This window comes from Cyprinodon tularosa, unplaced genomic scaffold (genome assembly GCF_016077235.1).
Source record: "Cyprinodon tularosa strain WSP-4 unplaced genomic scaffold, ASM1607723v1 ctg30, whole genome shotgun sequence".
NCBI lineage: Eukaryota > Metazoa > Chordata > Actinopteri > Cyprinodontiformes > Cyprinodontidae > Cyprinodon > Cyprinodon tularosa.
This window is the reverse complement of record NW_024039008.1, coordinates 622,583-643,848: the sequence shown is the minus strand read 5'-3', so window position 1 is coordinate 643,848 and position 21,266 is coordinate 622,583. Positions and strand designations below refer to the sequence as shown.

General features: G+C 37.0%; 1 protein-coding gene across 2 annotated transcripts in view; it reads right to left on the bottom strand.

The window, feature by feature from the left end:
* The window catches only part of nos1apa (nitric oxide synthase 1 (neuronal) adaptor protein a), a 213,376-nt gene extending 192,621 nt beyond the window's left edge, over window positions 1-20,755 (bottom strand). The window contains exons 1-2 of one of the 2 annotated variants that reach the window (XM_038291591.1): window positions 20,244-20,755; window positions 19,874-19,945 (exon numbers count right to left, since the gene is read on the bottom strand). In XM_038291591.1, coding sequence (XP_038147519.1) covers window positions 19,874-19,945; window positions 20,244-20,348 — 177 coding nt within the window. In that variant the 5' untranslated portion in view covers window positions 20,349-20,755. The remainder of the gene's footprint in view (window positions 1-19,873; window positions 19,946-20,243) is intronic. The other variant, XM_038291592.1, reaches the window with a different exon arrangement.
* Window positions 20,756-21,266: the final 511 nt, after the last annotated feature.

The following is a 21,266-nucleotide window of genomic DNA, read 5'->3' as shown; positions in this document are numbered from 1 at the left end:
TCTTGAGTGGATAAAAAAAAAAATACTCACACCAAATCAGTAACAACTTCTTTATAAAAGTTGATGTTTGAATCCTTAAAAAGCTGTGTTTACATACCAACTACCAGACTGATTCCAAAGTTATTGATGGGGGCTTTGCAATGCTGAATACAAATACTACTGGTTTTCTATGTATAGTACCTTTTGACAAAGGCATATTTTACAAGTCATCAAAAACTCAGTGCTTTAAATGTTCGGCACAAATGGGCAAAAGAGGAGTTCAAGCCATGTAATTATCTAATGATATACATAGCTTTAATTGCTGTCTTGGGCTGTAATATTTATTTTATTCCTGATTAGAAAATGTATGCAGAAGGTGTCTGTACTTCGAAGTAATATGTGAGACAGTTGGAAACAATGCAAACAGGCAGCATAGGAAGTAGAAAAAATATGGTAAACAATAAAATTGCAATAAAAGCTGTTTAAAGGATGGGTCTTAAAAGAGGAGCAGCTTAAACATCTGACATCTGACAAGCTTGGGAAACCTGCAGCTTTAATGAAAATGTCGGTGGCAGGGGGAAAGGTTTCATTAAAACCATATTGCACGGCACAATCAATTCATCTTTGCAGCCTTCGCATACAAACACAAACACACACACTCAGCCATGAAATCCAGCTATCCTCACAACCTCCCATTCCTCCACAATTCTAATAATTTCTTTCAAATGTGCTGATGTGAAATGCAGGACAATGATCTGAAGGTAACGTGTGGCAGATGCAATATGAAAGCTTACAGGGAGTTGTCCTATTTTTGATGTGCATATTGAAAAAACAATAAAAAAAATGGCAGCACATGTGGCATGAACATTAAAGTTTGAGTATTCTTTTTTGGCATTAGAAAACAAAATAAAATGGTTATTTTGTGGTGAATGCATGGCTGACAGAAGCTTCAAATGATGGTAATAAATATTGTGAAATTTTTCTGGTTTGGAAAAACAAAAGGTGTTGTTAAACTAATTAATTTACCACAAAGCAAGAAAATTAATTAAAGCGTGAATTTTTACTACAGAAATGAGATGGAACTATAAGCTAGAGTAGGGGATCCAAAAGTGAGGGATCACAGACAGAGTGGGGGTTGCAAGATTGTTTTTAGTTATTGGGATATGACCCTTAAGGTGTTTGTAATAATAAAATATATATCATGAAAAACATAAATATGAATCTGCTATAAAAAAATAAAAATTTACCAAGAAATAGACCAAAGTAACATTTTTATTTTTAAAACATGAATCTAATATGAATCCACCATTAAACAAATCAGTGTTCTACTTGATGATTAAAAATAAATTGAAAATAATATACTAAATGATATAAAAAAAAATCTAGTTCAAATTGAATATAATTATGTAACTTTATAATTATAAATACATATATATTGAAGTAATTATATGTATTTATGGCTATTTGCATTATTTGTGGGGTCACATGTTAAAATATAAGGCAACAGAAATGAGAATGTTGGATTCAAGTGCAGAAATAACACTGAGTTCTTTGCTTTTTGAGCAGCACGGCTGCAAGGTCGGTTAAGGAGCAGCAATGACAACCTGAAGGGAAATTTCATAGGAGCCCAGTGATGTGCTATACCTGCACAGTTGCCATCTGCTGCAAGTGCTTACCCATGCATCCATCAACTTAGCAGCCAAATCTGAATGCTTCAGTGAACACCAACATTCATATTGCGTTCTGAGTGTTGAATCGCTTTTAGCATTGAATACTTGTTAACTTTTCCACATTCGATTTTGGACTTTTCTCTTTCTTTTCCTACTGCTGCTGAGAGTGGTTCACTTTCTTGGCTGCATTTTTTGCTTGTTCACTCGTTGCACAAATGCACAATACAGAGTCCTGTTAAATGTTCTTTATAGAGAAAACACACATTTAGGTTTACTTACAAAGAGAGTAAAAGTAGGGAGAAGGTTATCGATTCATGAATTATTCTAAAGTTTGCTCTACCTGTTTAACAATTAATTAATTAGTATTCACTTTCCTTAGTACCTGTGTTTTCTCTTGTCTTAAAGGGATCTTTAATAATATCAAGGGCTAAATTATTTTTACAATATGCTTAATAAAAATTAAAACAACAAAAAAAAGCACATAATTGTATTTTAACAACTTCTTGTTAAATAAAAACACCATGTTATCTTACCATTTAACAGGACGCAATTAGGTTACTGAATAAAAAAACAAAAAACATTTCATATGAAAAACCTATGATTTTCAATGTACAGAGATTAAAACTATCATTTAAAGATAGAACTGGGATATAACTCTGTTTTTAGTTTTTAGCATTTGGTGCTGTTAGAGACTCTGGGCCGTTATTCATAGCCAAACCTAGACAACAAAACAGTGTGCCTTCTTGCACTCATGCATGTCAATCGACCAGGTAAACTGGATATATGTGTAAGTATTGCATTTGATAGAAGTCAACTAAATTTCTGTTCAAAGTATAATCCTTTTAAATATGTATAGAAATCAGCATATCATAAAGGACTTATACTAAAAGAACAGAGAAAATATCTCAGTTTGAAAGACCTGCAGTTTCCGAGGCCCAACAGCGCAAGTCATTTTTTATGTTATGCAGTAAAAATGACTTCCTTTCAACTGTTCCATTTATCTCACAGGTGTCATAAAATACAGCCTTTTACATTCATTTGGAAAAATCATTAACCTTTTCTTTCTAAATCATGGAAAAAGTTAAACTCCAACAGAGTCTCTTCTACATTTTAATAAAAACAATCAAAACCGATAAAACCCACACAACTGCAACAAGAGGTCAAGATAATGTCAATACAAACAGTTCAATGCGCAAATAAGGACAAGTCTGGGTATTTTTTAAATGTGAGTAACCATTAAACTTTTCATTTCTATGAAAAAGAAACCAGTTAATTTTAAAAAATGTTTTGAGGAGGAGGTGGGGAATCAGACATCTATTATCTTAAAATATTTTGTTTTTCAGTTTACTTCAAGGTGACATTTATTCATTTAATAAAATATTTATTAATTCTTTATCAATAGAATTATTTAGTTATTCATGTAACATTTACATAATTTCCAAGGAAACCTCTCTCCATAAGGTATATCATTATCTTGATGGGACACATTATACATCAGTAACTCTGGAGATTAAGTATAACTTACAAGGTCATCACACCTCAGAGCACTCCAAATTACACACTTTATAGTCCAGGATAGACACTAATAAAAAATTATAAACACAGAAAATATCATACTAGCTTATAGTTTACAAGTAAAACAATTCTCCACAGCAGTCTGATGCCTTCCTTATGGTTGGATTCTTGTTCTAGGGACCGTAAATTAATATTTCACTAAGAGTTAAATCTTAAATTTTAGAATTCCTTTGATGCATTCCTTGATACTAAATTAGTAAATATATACATTATAAGAAGGTTCTGGGTTGCATTGCTACAATCCCACTAATTTATACCATCAAATATTACACTTCAGTTCACCCTTTCAGAGACACATTATAAAATATTCTCAAAGAAGTAACAACTCAAGTGGCTTTCTGGACTAACAGCCAGCAGGTTTAAACTACAAAGAAAAGGCACTGCTCCAACACAGCAGGCCCACTTTCACTGCCTTTCGTCTGTGTAATCAATAAAAAGAAAAGCAAAGAGGGCACATGGATGGGGGAAACAGGATCAGCACATGGGAATAAGCTGTGGATATAGGAAAAATTATTTTCCTCGGAATGCTAGGTAGACAGACTACGCAGTGGGTAAGAACAATTTAGGAAAATAGCCTTTTCTCCATTCATTGATGTTAAACATTTCTGAAAAGCTTCCATAAATTAAATTGAGCAGATCCAAAGAGTCATTTTTATGAGTGTGTAAACTTGTTAATGCTAACGATTAGAGATCGACCAAAGCAGTTTCTCTAACCAATTGCAGATATGCGCTGCCGATATTATCGGGGCAATAATTGGGGCCAACATTACTTTTTCATCCTCTGTTTACATAACATAAATAGCACAATGAATGCAAATGTTACTGGCATCTTTATGAAACAAAAGATAAATATTCATTAACAAATTAAACCAAACAAAAAATGAATAGCGGTTGAAGGGAGCAGCTTCACTGAAAGCTCTATTGAATCACTAATGTATGCAAGTATTGGCAGATACCAATTAAAGAAAAAAACACCAATATCCACCAGAAATATCAGCCAGCCAATCTATCAGTCTATCTTAACTAACCATATATAAATTACACCACCCAAGTAAATCGTTAGTATGAACTGTTCTGTTTGTCAAAACCACCAATATGCTGTCATAATAGGACTAAAAGCGGAAGATACTCACTTGATTCAAAAATTTATATAAAATGACCCTTTCTCATTGACCAGAGTTGCCACTTTAACATCTGGAGCAGAGCTACCACATCACAGATGCTCTGCACCTCCCCTTCCATCTACTGCTAAACTGACCAAAACAGTGAGCCGTTTACAGATTTCACATTTGGTCCCATCATTAATGAGAATTTTGCTCAGAAGAAGAAAAAATATTGTGCATTCAAAAATGGCATCTCATTTTCTTGTGTGTTTTAGTATTGAGTTTAAAATACTAACAACATGGCAACTCAGACTGCTACTCAAATATAGCTGGAATATTTGACCTACAATTTCTGTAAATTACTTATTGAACCTCTTTGTTTCCAAATGTCAATTAGCTGCATGTGCTGAGGGAAAGAGTGGCTCTTGATAAGAGCTGAGCTATGACAACCATGCCAAGTATGCAGGCAGCATACAGGGAAGGCAAGCGCCTCACACATAAACTGTGGCAGGGTGGGGAGGTGAAAGGAGGTAATAAAAGAGCACAATAACAAAAAAACGGGAGGGGGAAGGTAACAAAATGTGGAGGGGAGGACTGAAGAGGAAAGAACCATCAAAGCTGACTGAAAGGAAAGACACAAGGCGATATGAACACAAAGGAGACTGATGGGGGAGGCGATGGGCAAGAAAAAAAACAAGAAAAGAGGTGATCGGTATTGAAGAAAAAAAAAAGCGACAGGAGAGATAAAAGTATGGTTAGTTGGAAAAAAATATTATATGTAATAAAAAAAAAAATATGTGAACTTAATCCTTATAAAGAACCTTTAATAATGAAGATGAGGTAACAAGCCTCTACCTGAACTTTCAATCCATCATAAAAAGAACTGTGATTAAACTCCAGAGCAGCGGATCGTTTAGAAATAAGTAAAATAAGTAAATAGGTAAAAATGGTAATTCAGATTCTTACGGCTTTTTTACGGAAAGCTGATATATGGTTACAAGATCCTACTATAGGCCTTCAAAGATAAAAAAAAAAAATGGAGCATTGCATTGCTTATGCACATTTTTTATTTTTGTATATTTAGTAAGTGGCCATGTTACAGGTGATCTAGAAGGATTACAGCAGATAACCGGCCAAATCAAATGAGGCCATTACGTTTGCTGCAGGCAGTGAGGAAGTGGCATAAAAACAAGCATGGATTTCTAAGCCATTGCGATAGAGGTAAAAAATGCTTATAATAAAACACACACACAAACTCATATATATATATATATATATATATATATATATATATATATATATAACAAAAAACACATAATTTGGGGTGCATTTTACATAATAAATGCATTTTATATAATAAAATTTTTTAAAAAAGTTTCAGACATAAAAAATGATGAAATAGATTTAATCATTAAAAAAAATGCCATTTTAAAGGGGGTAGCTATGAGATGCAGCTCTGCAAAAGTAGCACTGCTGCATCTTTTCTCTTTCAGTTTAATTAAAAAAATGCTGGCCTGCTCTTATATTTGATGCATTTTCTATCAATGTGGATCTTATAACCTCAGCCACTATTAATCAATTGAAATAAAGATGGAAAACATATTTGTATTTCTGTGATGTCAAACTTTTCTCATATTGAAGAGCCCACACCTCTGCCAGGTAACACATCTATTTTACAGCACAGACTCATGTTTATGCTGCAGGGCAACTGAAGCAGAATTGCAACCAGCTCAGCTCTCTAACATCCTCATCCAGCTTTCCTGGATCACTGTTCTCCTGCCATCCACCTCAGGGCAGAGCCCAAGCTAATTTTTACAGCTTGCTGCTGACATTTATTGGAAGGGATAAGGAAAGAAGGGTAAGAAATAAGCAAAAAGTTACATGTAATCTTGCTTTATCTGAGAGCTTTTACTTTACATCATTGTGTCAGAGAAAGACGATCAGCAGGGGGAGCAATGGAGTGTGAAAATCATTACGAGCCCATGACGCAAATGCTGGAAAAAAAAAATTAAAAATGGACAGATGTAATTTGAGTGCAGATTGTACTGTTGAAACTCAGTTTGAGGATGTTTCTCTCATTTGCTCTTGATAACTTAGGGACTGAGTGTCTGTCATGCACCAGATGAAAGTACCAGACTGAGTCAGTTTGAAAACGATCCCTAAGATGTGCATGCATGATGCCCCCAAGTTCTTTTCTTGGAAATGCAAGAAGCAAAGATATAAATATTTTTTCTACTAAGGAGATTGAAAGTTACAGTATCTACAGCCTTTGAAAGTTTTGATATATTTCTCCTTTAATATGCACTGTGACAAGAAGTGGGGGATTAAATCTAGTCAGCGTCTACATTAGTTACAGCTGAGGCTGAAATGAAGTGAACTGGGGAGTGGTGAACTGGAATCCGGAGGTTATGAGTTCAAGTCCCACTCCCACAGACGGCCACTCTTGGTCCCCGAGCAAGACCCTTAACCCCACACTGCTCCCCGGGCGCCCTACGATGGCAGCCCACTGCTCCACAACGAGATGGGTTAAATGCAGAGAGTGAATGTTGTTCCTCTGTACTTGCGACAATGTAATGACAATAAAAGCTGGGGGAAAAAAAAAAGAAATGGACACTTTCAGGTGCTAAGAAAAGACCGTGTTAATCAGCCAAGGTTTAGTCAGGTTCTGATAAAGTGCAGGGTAAGGTGACAGGATTGAAAAGATTGAAAAGGAGGCTGCTTGCTATAAGAAAAACCTTAATAAGTTGTTACATTCATGCTTATTTTGCACAGTTTCTACCTAAGTCAATTACAGCAGTAGCCATTTAAAATTTCCACACTTTCCTTGTTGGGCCCTTGGCAAGTCCCCTACAATTCCTTTTTAAACTTCAATATTTGTACTAAAACATTCTTTCTGTCATGATTTGTTAACATTAAGATCTAAAGAGAAGCATTATCTCCTGGTCAGACCCTGAAATTCAGTGAAAGGATGGAGTCAAAGTAAAAATAAATATGCAGGAGGGAGTCACTCCAGTGGCTGGAAGTTGCAGGGGATTTCCCGGGGAGTTGGAGGGAAGAGGGCTGCCATTTGGCTGCCGTTTGACTTGGAAGGGACATTTTGAATGGCTGCTGCGGTAAATAACATGCTGCTGTTATTTTGCACATCTCTGAAGTTGCTTTTATTTTTTAAATATCCATCACTATAAAAATGTCCATAGCTGTATATTGGTTATTTATTCTCCAGATGTACAGCATTTACATAGTTAAAACAAAAACAAAAGTTCAGTATTTCATTTTTTTTTTTTTACTCTTCACTATTATGTGATTATAAGGTCCACATTTGTGTGACCTTTTTTTCTATAATCCTTTTGCTGCTGTAAACACCAGAATTTCCCCCATTATGGGACAATGAAGGGATTTTCTATTCTATTCTATTCGGGGGAAAAAAGAGGGCTCAAGCTAAAAAAAAAAAAATAGAAAACTTAAGGGAAATATAAAAGCCTGTCCAAGATAAGGTGTCAATAACAGCTTCATCACACTATTGCATTGCATCAATTGCTTTAAATGAGGATGTTTCTCAGTATCACAAACATTTCTGATACAATTTTAATTCAATTTCATTTTCAAGGATGCAATTGATGTGCTTCGGTTTTATATCCCAATCTAACAATCATTAGCATTAATATTGTGACTCCAGCATTAGAAATAAGAGTTTTATAAAAAATCTGAAAAGTCCGACCTGCTTGAGTGAGTGCAGGAAATCAACAGCAAATTGACACGTTTACTGTGTTGTTTTGATATATTGTTACATCCATCATCTTTGTCTGTCTGCTTTTTTCCCCCCTTTCTTTCTTGCTTTTTAGCAAAACGAGGGAAGTTTCATCTTTGGAGATTTTTCCTTTCATATTAGATATTATTTCATTTACAACATTGTAAAGAAAGTAGAAAGTTAAAGGTAAGATTTTTCTTTAAAACTATTACAGGGAATGTAAACCATGCTTTTTAAATCTACACTGGCTGTGAACAGAGTAGATAAATGTGACACTCAGAATGTGCTGAGTTACACATTAATGTGATTTACAGAAAGACCCATCATGCTCAATCGATTTAGCCATTCAATCGTGTCCAGAGAAGAATTTCAGAAGAAGTGGAAGTGAATAGAAAGAGTTAATGAAGCACGCATGGACCATTCTTATTCTTTATCACCTCTCAACTGTGACCTTTAGTTAAGAAAAAGCCTCAAACAATAAAGTAGAGCTTTGAAAGGAGAAGAAAACCCTCAACAAACACAAAAACATTCTATAAATGCAAGTGAAACTGAAAAAAGTAACGAGTCTCTAGTATTGCATCCTAAAACTGAAAGAGTTACAATAAAGTTTTAGAGCTAAAACCTGAAAGATTCTGATATTTAAGGAAAGTCCTGAGATGTATGTAAATGTTTGTACTGAAACAGTCAGTTTTTTGTTTTGTTTTTAATGTATCTATTTTCTGTTGCTTTGTGTCAAAAAAAAATATTCTGGCAAATCTTTGCTCCTATTTTGGTCCTGACTGTCCATCCTTTCATAATCTTCTGTAAATTTTACTTTCTGACTCCACTGAAAATCTATTAAACTTAGTTAGAATCTTGCCTGCTGACAAACTTTTTTTTAGCTCTGTCCTCAATGCTGAGCCCAGGTTGGTACAGGACTCATTTCCCTGTTGAAAGTAACATTCTCATTTCAGGTTGATAAATCGATACGAACAATTCACACTTAAACACATAATCTCTTTAAACATATGAACAAGAAACCGGAAAATAACACCAAAACAAAGTAAATTAATGGAGCTTCACCATTTTGTTCCAGGTATCTTTTTTGATTTTTCCATGAAGTCAGACACTGAATCAATTTTGAGACATTGTCTTAAAATGCATCAAAACCTGTGCCTCCAACTAAATGAAATATTGCAGGTAAACCTACCAGGAAAGTACACAGTCAGAGAACACCTGGGCTTAATCACAAATACAGTAACTATACTGCATTTAAACTTAATTATTGTGCATTAAATACATAGAAATGATTTGGCAATACTAATTAGCCAAAATAGGAATCCTTAGTTAATGCGAAAAACTAAAAAGCTTTTTATGAATCTTGAGTGTGTTTATTGTGCATCCTAGCAAAGAGGGATATGGCTGAAAAATGTAACACAATATAAGTCTTTCATATTAGTCGATATAGCCAATTATTGATTACCTATTTGAAATAAGTACAAGAGGGAACAGAAACCAGAATTTGAACTATAACCTGAAATCCCATCAAAACTTAACTACCGTATTTTCACGACCATAAGGCGCACCGTACTAAAAGGCGCACTCTCAGTTATGTGTCCCATTTCTGTATTTAACACACACATAAGGCGCACCGGACTATAGGGCGCGTTTTTTATATACCGGTACATGTCCTCTACTACCTTTAAATAGCTCTACTGCGTATTTAAAAATACAGCGGGGGCAAAACTGAGTATGACTGTGCTTTATTCATGTATTTATTACAAAGTATTAATCAAACCTGGCAGCTGGCCGTGAGACAGACACATCGCAGATGACACAGCGCTGTGATCACTCCTAAATTAACTTAAAATCCTGAAACCTGCCGACAGAATATGTTCGCTTTTATTACCGGTATCCTGGTGCCTGCAGCTAAAATTATTTAGATGAAAAACACCTGCCAGCAGCCGCGGTGAACGAAAGGATTTCTGCTGTTGGTGCACCGCTGGTATGTGGGGGTCTGAGCGCCTCCGACAGAAATAAATAATCTGGATGAACTGACTGCAATTATGAAGTTTTCAGGTGGACTTTCTCACTTAAAAACATATCAAAATAACTTTATTCCCACTGATCACAGCAAATATAGCTGCAAGATTTAGATTATTTAGATGAAAAAACACCTGCCAGCCACCGCGGTGAAGAGGAGGAGACCCGCCCAGAGGCTGCTGTTGAATTAAGTTTTCAGGTAGAAAAATAGAGCGGGAGCAAAACTGAGTATGATGTGCTTTATTCATGTAGGCTATTTCTTACAAAGTATTAATCAAACCCATCAAAGTCATCATCCTCTGTTTCTGAATTAAACAGCTGCGCTAAATCAGACATGCCAGTTTCCCCTTCTGCGCTGTCAGAGTCACTTTCCGTGCAGCGCAGCTCCTCAGAAATAATGCCGGCTTTTGCAAAAGCTTGAACAACAGAGCCAGCAGACACGTTAGTCCATCTACAATCCATCCGCTAACGGTGGCGTAACTTGCCCGGCGCTGCATTCTTATCCTGAAACTGTGGTCTCCGTCGGCCATCCATCGCTCCCACGCCGCTCGCAGCCTTACTTTGAACGGCCGCTTCACACCGATGTCGAGCGGTTGAAGTTCCTTTGTCAGACCCCCGGGATAACGGCGAGCACAGCGTTCATTGATTCACCTTTTTTTTCACATCGGCTGTGAGATGGGCACGCAGCGATGGTGATGCGTGGAAAAAAAACACCTGGTCTCCACATAGGCTACACCTCCCTCAGCCACGCTTTCATCATCTCCTCCTTCATCAGAGCGCTGTGTCTGTCTCGCTGTCAGCTCCCAGATCAGCTTCTCTGATTGGTTGATGCGGCGCGTCCAGCAGCAAAACTTACATTTTTCCATCTGGAGCAGCAGCAGCGCGTTGGCGGTGCGTCAGATGCTTAAACGATCCCGACGTGCTGCACCTGCGGCTCAAAACGCGCTGCAGGACCTTTTGCTGCACCTATACGCGCGTCAACCATTGACTTTGCATGTAAACTCGCTGCTTCTGCTGCACCTGCTGGGTCCGGTTCACACCGATGTTGAGCAGTTGAACAGCGAGCACAGGGTTAATTTGTTTCCCCATGTTTTTCACATCAGCTGTGAGATGGGCACGCATGGAGTTACATATTAACAGCGATGGTGATGAGTGGAAAAAAAACAGCTGGTCTCCTTACATTCAGCCACTCTTTCATCATCTCCTCAATGAGGTGGTCTCAAAAGTCGCAGTTACAACACACATAGGGCGCACCGCACCATAGGGCGCACCGCACATTTTGAGGGGAAAAAAAGACGTTTAAGTGCGCCTTATAGTCGTGAAAATACAGTACCATCCTTTACAAATAGGTGTGCCCTAAAACCAACCTAGCTTAGCTTTCCTCTGCCTAAATTCATCAGAATATCATTCATTTCTGGATCAGAGTTCAGTGGAATCATTGAAAATGTTATTGAACACCTTTCCTCTTGGTGTCGATTAGGTGTCTTTTGCAGTATGTTGATATTTCACATACATCCCATAGGTATCTTTTTCAAATTAAAAAAAGAAGTACATTTAAAAAAGACAAAAAATTTGGATTTTATGCATCTTTGCAAATCCTTTACAACAATTTTAAACTCTAAAAGTACAACAGTAAAACTTGTTAAGGAAAGCGTTTTTAACAGGATGCTAATGTCAAGGATGTATGAAGTGTAGACACCAATTTGACAGCAAACAGTTATTTATAAACCAGTTTGACAACATCTAGTGACACCCAATGGTGGTTTCAGGTTAAAAACATAAACAGAGCTTAGTCAGAGCAGCCTGACTATGAGAAATGTGCAGGATAATCCTGCACAGAAAAGTTCATCTTACTCAAAGAGGCATGACATATCCTTCAAAAAGCAAAAGAGCTAAAAGGACAGTTTACACTTCCCTGCTTGAAAACAACATGTTTGACCATGCTATTAGTTACGTCTGTTGGGTATGCATGTCTTTCACATGAGGAAGATTCAAAGAAATTTGAAAAGAAAGATTGTTTTGTTCCGACCTGGCAATGCAGAGTTACTCCCCAGAGAGGGATTCAGACTCATCTGTTACTCACATGTGGTAAACACAGAGTGCTGTTGCTTTAGTGTTGCTGTGGTGAAGGGGGATTGCATATTGGCATTCAAAGAGAATAGTAGCACAGCTTGCCAAGCTCTCAATAAAATGAGGTTTTTTTTCCTATATAACTTCATGTCACATGCCTGATATGTTGCAACACATATTTACTGTATATCATAAAGGATTTAAATATATTTTATTGGCTAAATTAGACTCTCTAGATCTCCTTGCTCTTGCATATGATAAAGAGCCTACAGAATGCATGGCGCACATACCAAGCCAGAAATAAAGTAACTAGTACCTTATCAAAACTGTACGTCTAATTAAATTGGGTAAAACATAATGTCTAGTTGTCTACAGAATTAGATAACTTTATATAATAATTTAGTGAGTACTCTTTTTGTTTTATTACCTCAAACTAAAAGGGTAAGAGAGCCCAGCCAAAATCGGATAGAACGTCATGACTTTAAACAGCTGACAGTAATCAAGACTTGACTGGATCAAAGGGGTCAGATCACTATAGTTTTAACCTCTCTGCCCAGGCTGCCTTTTTAGAATATATCATAAAGTGCTTAAAATACCTGCTTTGTCAAGCTACACATGGGTGTATACGTATATAAAGGTCAGGCAAGAAAAGGTTCAGTCTAGGCAACTGGACGTGACGTTTTCTAGAAGTTTCTCCTACCATCCAAGAGGCTTCTTCAGTTTTAACTAGATGTGGGGAGCACTGAGATTAACACTTCTTTAGTTGACCACATACATAAGTTAACTTGTCATATATGTAACTGCAAGTCCTTACTAAAATAATTAGTTTAAATTATGTATATCTAAAAATACACCAATTACTGCATGGACAGTTTTATCAAGCTGTTATACTTCACTCTTCAATTTTGGTAATACTTCCCAAAAAATGGACACATTTTGTCCAGTGGATCAAAAACAAGGCTGGTCATGCATTTGTAAACTTCTTTTTTTTTCTCCCATTTTGCACTAATGTGACCCCAAAAAAGGTTCCAGTTCAGTCTGGCAGCAGTGGGAATACATAAATCGCTACCTCTCTCTCTCTCTCTCCATTTCAAGTCGAGCAACACTGCTGTGGTCTGACATACTCCGCTCACAAATCTTCAGACAAATCTAATCTTCTCAATCAACGCTGCTCAATCTTCCTACATTCAGTTAACTCAGAACAGACAGATTAATGAGAAATTAATCCTTTAAATTCCCTGTAAAGTTCTCCTCTTCTTTTAACCAGTTAAGCTACTTCTGCTCTTTGCCAGATTATAATATATTACATTTACAAAGCCATTTACTTTGTCCAAACTTTCTTTAAGATAAAAAGCTAAGATAAAATTTTTATATGGTTTATTAAATTAGCAGAATTGAAATACCTACATCTGAGAGCAATGGAACTACATCTGATCCTATTTCCAGCTGTATTGTTCAGTATTTTGCCATTTCCTGTTTTGCTGTGTCATACATTTATTATCAGCTCCTAGTATACAGCTTACTTACGTATGTGCACAAGGAAACAATGACAGCACAGGTTTCCAGGAAACCTTCATGGCTCGAGCTCTACAGAAACAACGGCTGATAAATATCTTGAACAAAAAAAAAGTATGGAATTCAAAAATAAATCTTTGAATAACTCAGGTTTATTTAAAGATGGAACCACTGGGGGATGGAAATAGAGAAGCAAACAGTATTCTTCTTTTCCACACCAGCAGTGATGCGTCTCCTCACCAGTTATCAACTCATTAAATTACCAAGGTTTTATGACTATATTTATGCATAAAATTAAGAATTGGTACAAGGTGACAAATAAGTTAGTAAGGTTTATTAACACCTTTATTAGACAAGCGTTACAAAGCGTTGTAAAATATGAGGCATAAAATACAAAACAGCACCATCTAAAATAGATTTTCGACAAAATAAATAAGTCTAGAATGCTTTTGGTTTATAGTTGTTTTCTAAAATCGTCCATGGAGTTCACCAAGCGCAGGTAAAGTGGTAGTGCATTCTACTGTCTGGGTGCGACACACCTCTCATCCTAAAAGGGCTTCGAGGGACCATTAACAAGTTCCTTTCAGCAGATCTCAGACTGCAAAAAGAAAAGTGAGGCTGAATCAAGTTGCAGATGTAAGAGAAGGCCAGTCTATGCAGGGCTATAAAGGTCAGAACTAGACTTTTAATGTGTATGCAGTATTAAATGGGTAGCCAGTTTAGCACTTTGAGGAAAGGAATTATGTGAGCTCTTCTGGTTGTACAAGCCTTGTCCATAATCTTAAATGAATAAACTTCAATCCTAGACAAACTCCAGGAAGTAGAAATTTGGCCTAATAAATGTAACCTTGAATTCCACATAGGACTAAAAACATCCAAAAGAACAATGTCTACAGCGCAAACAGGCCATTAAATTTAAAGAAATAGTGGAGGATGTTCTTTTTCCAAAGGTATCATCAAAATACGTTGTCCTCCTAATTGTCATTACTCTGGTTATATGTTTACGTAAAGCCATCTTACATGCTCGTCCCCATTTTCACTCACCGGTGGTGAGTCTGACATAGTGGAGGAATTGCAAGTCTTCTTTTGGAAAGTAAGCTTGTATAAGTGATGCAAACAGCAACTCTTAAACAGAGCGTGCACGAGGAGAAATGGGCGTGTGCATGCTCTCGCATGCTTTTAATAGGCGTTCCATCTCTGGAGCGGTTACAGGGTTATGCATGTACATTTTGTTTTCGTGGGGAGGGTGTGGGTCTTTTCAAAAAGTTCGTGAAAATCTTCCACAATCCCTTTAAAAGATGGTGCAATCCTTTTTTCAATCTGGACTGTGTTGCTTCCAGATAACCGTCAAAGGAAAAACAATTGTCTGATATCCAATTCTGTTTATCGTAATGATCTAAATGAAGTAACAGTGACAAAAAATCTGAATAAATCTTTAATAGAGAAATAGTCTCTCTGGGATATTTTAGAAGAACTTCAGCTTCTTTAAAAATGTTTTTTCCCCAAAAACAAAACACATAAGGAACAAACAGATATGGAAAAGTTTTTAAAATATTCCATTGGCCTCAAAATGTAATTATGTCTTTGATGCTGGACTTCACATGGTGCTTCCCTCTCAGTGATTTGATTAAACTTCATAACATGTAATAGTTATAGCCAGTAAAGAAAAATAGAGAAGCCCAGTCAGATTATGTAGTCAGCTACTTTCTGACAAAGGAAAAAAAGACTGTTCTCTCTACTAATTAAGTAACCCTTTTTCTTTTGTTTTTTTATTCATGTTCAACAGCTTTCCCACAATAATATGCTTTTATGTTCATCTTTATATAAAAAGTGGATAAAAAAAAAACCCACACACAATTCAGCTAGTCAGAAATCGAAATATATGTAAAAATTTTATTTTTGGCTCCATTTTTGATCGAAACTAGACCAGGAATAAATTTTTAAGTCAATAGACGAACACCCAAACAAATCATTTTAGTTTACAAATCTCATCAAGGCTTCTCCACTTCTCTAAAGATTTCCATACAGACTTCCTCTCTGAGCGAGCTAGCTGTGGCTTCCTACCATTGTGTTGCCGTTCCAGTGTCAAACCTTTTTCATGCAGGAAGAGCCCAACTAAAGCCCATTTTCCTGCCAACATCAACAGCCACTGCTGCTATGGTAGCAAACTAAAAAGATCTGATTCATATGAACATCTAACTCCTTTTAAAGGGAAAGTTTAACTTCTGTCCTGGCTGCACTTTTTTACAGGTTACAAACAAAACTTTGAATGCATCATAATGGTGGTACTTGTGAATGACCAATAAACTGTAGGGCATTGTTGAGAGATGGGGCTGTATGGTATTAAAAGGTTTTCATATTAAAAGAAAATACAAATAGTTGAGTTTATCTGTAAACAGCCCTCCCTACTTTGATATCTACAAAAAATCCAATGAAACAAACATCAGTCAAAAAATATAATATAATTTAATTATGAATATAATGCCACATTTTCTCTGTTGACCTCACAAAGCCCTGTTAATGGAAAGACAATGGCATAATCTTGAAGCTCCGAGTGCACTGCAATCCAAATGACTTGACAGGTAAGGCAAGGAGAGCATTAATAAGAGGAGATGCCAGGACATTCAACATAGCTCTGGAGGAGAAGGGTAACTAGTACTTTGACACTCCACAAATCTATGGAAGAGTGACAAGATAGCCTAATTATAGAAGGAAACTGTCAAAAAAGTCCTGTCTAGAGGAGCTTAGGTCAGATGAGACCAAAATGATACTTATTGGCCCTCATACAATAAGATATGTTTGGATGAAAATGACCACTGCACCTTTACCTAAAAATATCCTCCCTACAGCAAAACATAGCAGTAAGTTGTGGTATATGTGCTGTGGGGAAGGTTTGTTTCAGCAAGATTTATGAGACGATGGATGGAACTAAATACAGAGTAAATCAGGAAGATAATTTGTTTGAAGCCATAAACGATTTGAGATTAGGTGGAGGGTTTGCTTAAATGAAGACAATTCCTCTTTGGGCCAAAGGTAGAACAAATTATTTTGGTTCAAAATATATTTTTGTGTTTCAACAATCTGACCAAAGCCCATTCCTAAATTTAAATCAATCTTTGTAGGGAGAATTATCTGAAGATTACTTTTTAATTTCTCTTCAGCAAATCTGACAATCCTCGACTTGTTTTTCAAAGAAGAATGAGCTGATTGTTTATATTATAGTTGCTCAACACTGGTAAATATATATCTCAGGACTTAAAATTTTAAAAAATGCAATAGCAGCAAAAGGTGGATCAATGAAATACTGTCTCAGGTTAACTAAATATAAATTCACACAACACATTTCAAAATTTGCTTCGTATAGACTTTTAAAACCAAGCATTATTTACTTTATTTTATAGTGCTTTTAACCAAAAACCAAAACATTACACAACATTGAAGTTAGGAGTTTCATCGTGACCAAATTTGTGAAGGTAAACAAAAAAAAAAAAAAAACTAAAGGTTTTATTAGGGACTCTATATCCTGCACCATATTTCTTCAAATAGAAACAAGGGCAAATATGAGGAGTAGTGGCCTTTGCAGCTGTGTGTGAACATGTGTACGAGGTTTAGAAGGAATCCTTCATAAATCGCAGTAAACAAGTGAGGTTCACCATAATCCTCAAGATCAACACCAATAGCTTCACCCACATCAGCCTGCTTCAGGAAAGAAAGTCTGCCGTCAAAGTGGCACTGATTAAGATTAAGTCTACTTCCTGGAATTGAAAGCTATAAAATATAGCTTCAGAGTGGGAAAAAAGGCAGAGAGAGGGTGGGGGGAGAGATCCCAGTCCAGCGCACAGCTTCAAAGGAAACCTTCAGAACAGTGATGGAGCACATGGGAGAACAAACCTCCTGCCAGGCAAGTCCAGCACATTTAGCTCCAGTTAACTAACGTTGAATAATGTAAAAGGGTTTTATCATCACACTTTTCTTTAATTCTGGATGTGCTTTAAACTTTTGTTCAAAACACACAAATCAGCTTTTATAAGACTTATTTGTTTTTAAAAACAACAGCAAAATCAAAGTAAATGAAAAAAGCAACTCTTCACTTCAGCTGTTTAGCTCACATTAACGTATATGTAGGGCTGCAACTATCGATTACTTTACAAATTGATGAATCTGTCGATTATTTATTCAATTAATAATCAAATAGCCAAAGGTTCCTTAAAGAAGATATTTTACAAAATCAAACCAAGTGAAACTAAAACTTTTCCACTTGAGGAGTGTGAGATAGAGCATAGTGACAGATTTTATATAAATGCTAAATTTTTAGTTATTTTTTGGTACAATTTTGAAATAATTACTGCTATAATTGGGTCGCTCTGTCAACTAAAAGCATGTTTTAGAGTCTCTATACTTCATTTAACGATAAATTGATAATGAAATCAGTTGACAATTATTTCAGTAATTGATTAATCATGACAAATCCAATTAATTTTTTCAGTCCTACATATATGGCAATGGCTCTCAAACTGTAAAACACTCATGACGCTTGGGCTGGTTTTAAGTAGTACTCAGAAAAAGTTCTGCTACAATTTACTTACTAAGAAGAATAGAACTGAATGTGCTGTGGTGCAGGAGGAGTTTTTAAAGCCCATTAACTCTTGGTGGGTCATAAACCTCCAAAGAGAGAAGTGCAGGAGAGAAAACTTAAAGCCCTCAGAGTGAATGACTGAACTCTGATCTATATATAAAACAAATAATCCAACTTAACACAGTTTAACTTTAAGTTTAAGAAAAATTCTGGAATTTGATGATAAGTAGGAAATTAAACCTAAAGTCATTAGCAAAACAGATTTCTCAACTTATTTCTAAGCAAGTTGTATATTTAAACATAGTTTACAGTATGAGTCAGAGATTTTATTCAATGCACCTTATCTAAAGTGGAGATATACTGCTTTTACTTTACTGTTTCTACCACTTTTACAAAGCTGTACAATATGTAAACTAGGGCTGGGTATTTTCGCCAAAGTCCCGAATCGATTCGATTTTGATTCATACAGTTCTAAATCGATAAATTTCGATTCAATCTGTTTGTACAATAACGAAAATGGTCCAACTGTGTTTTAAAAATACTCATGTATTTTGTTTTTTTCCTGTCACATTAAATACAAAGTGCAAACTTGTAAATCAGACACTCTAAACATGAGATGTGAACAAAACTGTCTCAAAAGTGCAAACTTGTTTGTGAAAAGTGAAAAAGTGAAGCAAGCAGACGTGACACAGCAGACATGCATGAGCTGCATTATCTTCACTACACAAGCCATATTTGCAGCGCTGCCTGTAACAACTACAGGGTTTTTCTGGTAATTTGTTAATGTCTTCAGTGAACCTACTGGGTATATTTACAGCTGTCTGGCTTGAAGTAATCTTGAGTGCATCTTTCCTGCTTATTTCAATGTGAACGTCACGCGGGTCACTATAAAATGAATCAATCTCCTTCCCTAGAGATCGATTTTGCAAAAATTTTAAGGAATCGATTAAATACATTTTTTTACCCAGTCCTAATGTAAATTTGTAATTTTGATTTCACAATGGATTCAGAACACTGTGTTGGTAGGAAACCTAAGATTTACAGTTGTAATTCGGATCTCTCAAGATCTTTTATGTTTTTTCCAACGTTTGAAACAGCAACACACAATGAAACAATCAACAAACTGAAATTGTCTGCAGTCCTGATCTACTACATTTTTTTATTAAGTCAATCACTTTAGATCTGTATCTGAAATGTCAAACACCAATAAATAAACAGGAAATAATAAAAACAAAAATTTAAAAGGACACATACTAATATCAGATGCTCCAGTCAGATTTAAGGAGAAACCAAAATATTAAGCATGAAATTATAGGTTAATTAATTTCTACTAAAAAGGATAGGAATACATATCTTCACTGTTATAGGGAGTAGTTATAAAGTTTGGTGATAAAGGTAGAAATTTCCTGCAACCTTAAAAAGAGCCAAAAATATCTGTAATTAAATCAATTAATTAAAACTGTAATTGAAAACACATAATAAACCAAACCTACAAGAATGAAAGATTATTTTCTATAACGTTCCCAGTCTGATCGGAGACAAAGTATCTGAGCAGCACTAACTTTCTGAATCCCTGAATGAACCTGAGCTGTTTTCCGGTGTCAACAACACTCACCCGGATCCGTCTCATGGCAGCAACAATCTCCACTCTGCTGTTTGGCCGCGTCACATCCAAACTGCCAATATACTGCCGCATGAAGGTGAAACATGACAGGTACAAAAGCTCCGTTAATGACATCACAATTATTGTCTACCTCCCCTAAACATTTGACATTATTTGCATTCATTACTTCACTGCTCATAATTTTGGCCCCCGTTTTAAACTCATGGATTACTTCCCTTTGCAGCTAAATCTCTGAGGATCTGGATTCAAAAAGTCTTCAAATGTGCTTTCGATCATCAGTTGTTAATGTTTTAACTATGTTTTAACTCAATACGATTGTGAGCACTGCCTGTTTCACTTTGAAAGAGTTGTGAAAATTCACCTTTGCCTCGAAGTTGATCCCATGCTGGAATGCTTCCTCGTTGTGCAACGGGATCCTCAGATCGTGTCCATCATCAACCAGGTTGTATTTGGTTTTCCCAGGCATTTTTCCTAATGCTTAAATATCCTCACTATAGGAAGCACCCAGGAATTGAAGACAAGCAGAGTGGAAAAACATCCAAGCAGAGAACAATCCGAAAATGCGCTCAGTGCGTGTTTTCCATAGCAGCTATGCGTCCCGAGCGCAGCGACGCACAGACGCCGCTCCAACTGCAGCCAAACCGGCAGGGAGAACTTGAGCAGCGCGCCGGTAAACTGCAGGAAACGCTTTGGGAACACATGCAGGCCAAGGCACGCAGCGTCAGATGCGTTTTCCCGACTTTTCCTGAGCTCAGTGTGGAAGTTGGTCGTGTCCTGCCTCCGGTTGTGGACTTCTGCTCCCTCCTCCCTGCTCCGCAGCGTAGGGAGGGTTTGATTGGAGAGTCCGGGAGTCCCACCTGTTTCCATTGGAACAGCGGCGCACGGTGGCCCTGCTGGAGGAGTGGCTCTAACCCCTTGCTCACACTGGCTCCGGTGCGGTTACCGAGCCGACGGAGACCGCAACTCCCGCACACCCCCTCTCACACCGCCCTTTTGACTACGGTGCGGTGCGGCTCTGCGGCTCCGGCAACAGGTCCGGAGATTTAACAGAAGTTCACTTGAGTTCACGTAAGTTCACGCGATAACACGGCCCAAATAAAGGATTTTTGCGAGAGCTTGTTGCGGAGGGCTCCGGCACGCCGCAAGGATAGCTTTCTTGCGGAATTTTCTGCAGCGCCGGAGTGTCTCGGTAACCGCAGCCGGACAGCTCAGCAGCCGGTGAGAGAGGTTTACGTCTTTTTAATGACTTGGAATCACTGCGGTGCCGTACCCACCGCACCGCAACGGTAAGACCGGAGTCGGTGTGAGCCGAGGGTAAGTCCTGTACCTACCCCTCCTGCTCCGGTCTGCCATCTCTTCCGCTTACATATGCACACGTACACGA